Source organism: Apaloderma vittatum, unplaced genomic scaffold (assembly GCF_000703405.1).
Source record: "Apaloderma vittatum isolate BGI_N311 unplaced genomic scaffold, ASM70340v1 scaffold8199, whole genome shotgun sequence".
NCBI classification, from domain to species: Eukaryota; Metazoa; Chordata; class Aves; order Trogoniformes; family Trogonidae; genus Apaloderma; species Apaloderma vittatum.
Window position 1 is genome coordinate 4,987 of NW_009734551.1, and position 6,487 is coordinate 11,473.

General features: G+C 51.0%; 1 protein-coding gene across 1 annotated transcript in view; it reads right to left on the reverse strand.

Moving 5' to 3' along the window:
• The window catches only part of USP48 (ubiquitin specific peptidase 48), a 28,008-nt gene that overhangs the window by 4,975 nt on the left and 16,546 nt on the right, over window positions 1–6,487 (reverse strand). Inside the window, exons 15-18 of the mRNA XM_009876320.1 lie at window positions 3,306–3,430; window positions 3,027–3,149; window positions 1,152–1,213; window positions 425–535 (exon numbers count right to left, since the gene is read on the reverse strand). Coding sequence (XP_009874622.1) covers window positions 425–535; window positions 1,152–1,213; window positions 3,027–3,149; window positions 3,306–3,430 — 421 coding nt within the window. The remainder of the gene's footprint in view (window positions 1–424; window positions 536–1,151; window positions 1,214–3,026; window positions 3,150–3,305; window positions 3,431–6,487) is intronic.

The window sequence follows — 6,487 nt, forward strand, 5'->3', positions numbered from 1 at the left end:
TCCAGTCACGCCAGAGGGTGGATGGAGGAGGAGAAAAGCGGAAAGATCTGCTACTTTTAGTTCTGCACCACTGCAGCGGCAACGCTACGGAGCACGAACTCCAGCCCAGCGTCCAGTGCTCCAGGGCAAGCCTCTCGGAAAGCAAGTCGTAAGGAAGCCGGATGTTTTCTACACCCCGGTCACATTCAGGGTAGTTTATTGTGAGGATTTAGCCAAGCTGAAGTAAGCTCGCTTTTTTTCCTGACCTAGCATCCTTCGACAATTTAGGTCTTGCCTTTCACAAAGGCTAAGTTAGGCCTGAGGAATAATCAGCGTCGATGTTGTTCAGGGGAAAGAATCTGGTCCTCGTGTTGCTGCAGCTCTGGGAATGCTCCCGCAGGGCTCGCGAGAGACGAAGGCAGACGTGCCAAGAGAGGAAACTCACTGTTTGGAGTCTTCTTTGGTCATGGAAGCGTAGGTGAACATGAGCCCCCCGTGGGGACAGAGAAGGGAGCTGTTCCCTAGCGAGGACACAGGGCTGCATCGCGTCGGCCTCCTGCACGGGGCAAAGGAAAACGGGTTTGCAAAGCCAGGTCAGGTTATTTCACCAAACCGCACAGGCAGCCAAGAAGGAATCACAGAACGATTTGGGTTGGAAGGGACTTCAAAGATCATCTAGTTCCAAGCCCCGTGCCATGGCAGGGACATCAGGCTGCTCAATGCCCCATCCAGCCTGGCCTTGAACACCTCCACAGGTGAGCGTTTACAGACAGCATGCCAGCAGGGAATATTAAATCAGATCCACGTTCCTCCACGTTGCAAAACGACTCCCTTATCTAGCAGAGATTTCCATCTTCTATCCCCAGCAGCCCGTGGAAACGGGATTGAGCGGTGACCTTTGCCTAGGATACGGCTCCAGACAGATGAAAAAACTAATCAGGTTACTATCTAATCCGACCATCTGGTTAAGACACGGTAAACAAGGAAATTCAGTTCCTTACAACGCATTACAACTGATATGAGTCTTGCAAAAACCATCTTCCTCGTTTCCACAAAGGCAAACCGCAGGTCACCGCACGCCACGCCGGGCTTCAGAAGCAAAACAATTATCTATAGCCTCTTGCCCCCAAAAAATTGGAATAAGAAGCAGCAAAACCCTCAAGCTAAGTTACCTGACAAACTTCCTCCATTCTTCTACAAAGAACTGCGAAACAATATACAGCTCATCCGTCTCCTGGAGATGAGAAGAGGGAGAAAAAGGAGGGAAAAAAAAAAAGAAGCATCTTTTAATTAATCCCGCAACAGAGAAGCGATGACTGTTCAGCTTTTTCTGCGGCGCTCGCTCTGAGACCTCAGCGTTTTTACCATGACAACTCCATCCAGGCGCGCTGGGAAAGCCAAGTAAAGTAATTTGGGATCAAGCACTAAGCACTTACATTACTAATCTCGTGTTTATTACAAAGTTAATTTAGCTTTAGATCCAATTACCTTCAATTCGCGGCAGGAAATGGTCATTTCCCCCGGAGCAGCTCCGACTCCCCAGCGCCGTGTTTCCCCTCACCGGCTACTCGGGGTCTAAAGGAGACGCATCTCTGTCCCCCTATGTGTGTTGGGCGAGACCACTCCAACCTCCCTTGTTTGCTTCACCCCTCAAATCCAGGAGTTTCTCTCCTTTTGGCAGCAGCACAGATTCAAAACCACGGCCGTGCAGCCTCACGAGGCAGCAGTTTTAGGATAAACCACTGTTTTCCTGCCCCGATTGGTTCACCGCGAGACAGTCTGCTCCAGGACAAAGAAACTGTTGAGATCCTAAGAGCTGGGTGACAAAATCAAACCTGTGCTCGCCCCCCCTCACCACTTTCCCAACTGCAGATTTGAGGGCTCACTCTGTCTTTCTGCAAGAAAATTCAGCGCACCTGAGGAATATATATATTTTTTTTTTAAAAAAAAGAATCTCCCTTCATCTCCTCTAGATTAAACCACTCCGCTTATTCTCTTCCCTGAAACTTGACTGTTTTGGATACGGAAAACTCTTGAAGCTCGAGGGAAAGATCTTCAGCTCCATTTTATCATGTTCCCTCAGGAAATTCAGAGAGTGGAGGGGGTAACCACGCTGTCTGGAGCTGACCCCCAGCTTTCCATCACCTATTCCAGCTCCAAAAGCTGACCTAACCAGAAATACCGCCGGCAGGACCTGGCAGCTCTGCAGCTCAGCGTAGAGCCTTTCCCATTTCAACCCTTTAGGGGCTCGCCAGTTCCAAGACACCGCTCCACGTTGGCTTCGATGATTATTTGCGGCTGGAGAAGGCACCCGAAAGCGGCAAAACTCCCTCACATGTGGGAGCCGCCGAGGCAGACACCTGCCAAAGCAGCTTGGCTGGATCCAAGAGTCAATCATTAATCAGCGCCGCAAGACGTCCAGGAGCCAAAGCGCTGAGCCAACAAGCTTGTGCCATTTCTTCCGAGCCGCCTCGAAGCCCCAAGAAAGTCCTGGAGAGCTGCACGCTCGTACTGAGGAGAAGCCGGTGCCAGAGGTCTCACGCGACCATCGCTCCTATTTGCAGGGCTTCAGCGTTTAGGGAAGCTCTCCCCAAGCTCCGGGATGCAAGAGGATGCTGAAAACGCGCGTGAATTTTGCGGGAGCGGTGACAAAAGCCCAGCCTGCATGGGAAGGCGGGTGGAGGGAAAGCTGCAGCCGCTGGCACCACCTCACCATTTTGGTCCTTCTAGGAGCGGATGTATAACCACAGCAGCGATACTGTCGCCGCTTATCTGGCTGACTGCGGGCCAGCGACAGCTCTGTTGGCACACGAGCCGCTGCGGCGTATCTTTAGCAGGGCTCGGCGCCAGCAAAGCCGATCGGGGGAAATCACACCTCGGCACAAGGCACGTGGAAGCTCCGCTGGCACGGGCTTCCCAGCGCAGGCACAGCGAGTGATTGGCAGGCAGTCTGTCTCACAGGCAAAATAGAAATTCTTAGGGAAAAGTCTAAAAGCAAATAAAATCCACCCCCCCAGGCCCTGCTGTGGTCGCCCTCGTTCCCGTACCTGAGGCCAGCTGCCCAGGCAAGGTCTGCATTTATCGTGAAACAGGTTCTGGAGAGAAGTCTTCTGCTCGCTGGCCATCATCTTATGCAGAGCTTCGTTTTCCTCTCCTTCGCGTTCCAAAATCTGCATGAAACAGTTAATTAGACCGCAGCAGCTACTCCAAGGTGACATTTGCTTTCCTCCGGGGCCCTGGGTCTCGTCAAAAAGAAAAACCAGAAATACGACTGCGTGTTTACAGTCAACAAAAGGGAAGGGTAACGTTATTCGGCATGCCAATACCTTGCACTGCGAACAGCACTCTTTGTTATTTGGGAATTCAGGGGCCTTTGGAAAATATTGCTTGAGTTTCTCCCAGGCTTCCTTGGAAACCACCCTCCGCTCATTCTCGGATATGCACAGGTTACCTGCGGAAAGAAAGCCAAGAGAAGGGCTTTGCTCAGCGACGTTTCGCAGCCTTAACCAGATTGAAGAGATTACAGGGTATAAACGTGGGGGAAGATATTCACGCGCTCATCAGCCAACGCCGCGTCAGCAAAAAAGAGCACAACTAATACGCAGAGTCACCTTCAACTTCTTTATCGTTTCCTTGTTTAGACAGGAAAAAAAATAACAATACGACTTTAGTTCATGTAAATGTCCTTCACGTTTCCAAGCTCACGAACCCAAGCAGCTGATCAAGCAGCTGACCAAGCGGTGGTGGAGATGCTTGGATAAGCAAGGACAAGCCAACAAAGGCACGGGACTACCGTTTTCTCATCTTGGCTACCCATTTTTATGGTGACTCCATTTCCAATGAGCTGCAGATTAACTCTGTGCCCATGAAAAAGGTGCTTTCTGCACCCTCGAAAAAAGAATTACCGCTGTATCCCGTGAGACAGCTTCACCTGCCCTATCCAAGCACCTCAAAGCCTCGAAAGGACAAATTCTGCGCTCTGCAGCTGCTCTAGGGACTAACTGAGGGGTGCAGATCTGAAGCAACATTTACCAGCTATCTGTGCCACTTATCTGGTGCTTGAGCAGCTCAAAAATATCCTAAAGTCCGGTTTAGCACGAGGCATTTGTCATTTTAGCGGCAGCCGTAGCAGAAAGGTCATGCTCACACGCATATGCATGAAGACACGTGCTCCAGCGGCAACAAAAATCTTGGGAAAATTGGAAAAGGGCTCGAGGACACGACCGGCCGCCCGCTTGCAAGGTTGACGACCTCCCACGGGGAAAACAAAACCACATCTCCCGAGGGGACAGCGTCTGGGAAGTTGAGGCAGGGCTGCGCTACATGCGGTCGGGGCAAGGAAGAGGAGGAACGGTCACTGCGACGCCGAGAGGCAAACGGGAGGCGAACATTCGGGCCTCACTGCGGCTTTCGCCGGCAAAAGGGAAGCAAAGCAGAAACCGCGAAGCCACGGTGCCGGGCGGCATCCGGCAAAGGGCACGATACCTTATTATCTGCTTTTCTACAGCCTGAGGAGCTACAGAAAGAAAAGGCTCCTTCCTCCCTACCCTCCGGTAGCTCTTTAACATTACAAGCAGCTCCTCAGCCCCACGGACCGCCAGCTTTCCTCACTCCAGCCAAGCCTGGCTTTGCGCCAGCCCCGAAGGGGAAAAAATAGCAACGCTCCCCTCCTGCTTTTTCCTCTAAAAAACAAAGGTCGAGCCGGATCGCTTCGATGCGGCACTTGGCCACTCGCGCTTCATCAAACACGACCGAGTGGCTCAGCTTTACCATATGAGGAGGCAGGACCAGGCTGCTTTCCAGAGCCGGCAAGGATGGGGAAACAACCAAGCTTGTGCAAATAAGTGCTTTGACACCGCGTGATTAATGAAAACAGATTAATACGCTGTTGAGCGAAAAGAGGTGGAAAAATTAGATCTGGGCGTGCAGGGAACAAGTGCTTGGCCATCTGGAAGACGACGATTCAAACCGCTTGCTGACCCCGCTTCTCCCTACCACCGTCCAGGGACACGTTTTGGGCATCAACATCAAAGAAGCCTTAACTTGGTATCTGGAAAAAATTATTCGCTGGGGTCAGGCGGCTACCGGAGAGCGAGAAATTGCAGCAAAGATGTGAAGGGACTTCTTAAGGAAACGCCCGCATGGCATTTCTGGAGGCCAGCCAGACCTCACAGATAAAAGAGCTGGCTCTTTCAGAGCCTACGATGAAGGCAGGAACCTCCCTCCACGGCAAAATTAAAGCTGTAGGACCACGAATACAGATTTGCTGACACACTCCAGAGGGAAATTTTCAAGGAGGAAAAATTGTTTTCCATGAGTAATCAGAGGGCAGCTCAAAACACTGAAATCTGACCTGCCGGCGGCCCCCATATTTAATATTATTTATTCAGATTATGACCCAAAAGTCACAGATCAACTAGCGATGTACCAGTGCAACATTTTCCAAGGCCTATTGGCCTATTTTTATCACGTCTGGCTACATTAAATGCTTCACCACCACGCTGCCTGCTTTTATTTAACAGCAGCAGCCTCGTGGCAATGGGAAAAACAGTGTTAAAGGCTCTGAAAAGCAGCTGCCTAAACAAAGTGCTTAAACCCTCCGCTTTAAAACGAGGCTTTTTCAAGCCACTACTCTACCTCCTTGATTCGCCTTGATTACAGGAGATGTGCTGCTGATTTAATTTAGGGCGCGTTTCCTTCTTACTAGGAACAGGATGGAGCATCCCTGGCAGGGAGACCTGACGCCTCCCAACAGGAGCTTCCTAGAACAGAGTTAAGCCTGGGAACGACCTACAAGCTTAAAAAGAAAAAAAAAAAAGTGAGATTCTAAACAACAGGGTGGCCGAGGATGTGGCTAATGAACCGGTCACACTTAGCGAAACAATTAACATCGGGTCAAACCCTTATGTAAACGGACACCAAAGCACAGCAGGTTGGGGAATCGATATCTTTAGGGCTCTCAGCTCCTCGCAGACAAGACCTCAGCCCTGTTTCTACAGTCGTGAGAGAATAAATGGATGCTCCTCATCTCCCACCTTGACTGATTTACACCACCTGGGGTTTTTTTACCCCTCTCCTAATACTTCCAGAGCTTCCAACCTGCTGCAGATCCTCGGTGCTGCCCTGGCTCCCTCATGTTAGCGAGGGGAAGAGCTGCTCCCCTCCAAGCATCTCTGTGCGCACACCCCTGTCAACGCCTTAAAAATCCTGGGACTGCAATGCGATGGTTGCAAATAAAAGCTCCTCAACCCAAGAGAGATCTCGAGTGCTGGAGCGAGTGCAGAGGAGGGCAACGAAGCTGAGGAAGGGCCTGGGGAATAAATCTTATGAAGAAAGATTGAAAGAGCTGGAGCTGTTTAGTTTGAAGAGGAGGCTGAGGGGAGACCTCATCACTCTCCGCGACTGCCTGAAAGGACGTTGTAGAGAGGTTGGGGCTGGTCTCTTCTCACAGGGAATTAGGGACAGAACCAGGGGGAATGGTTGCAAGTTGCAACAGGGCAGGTTTAGG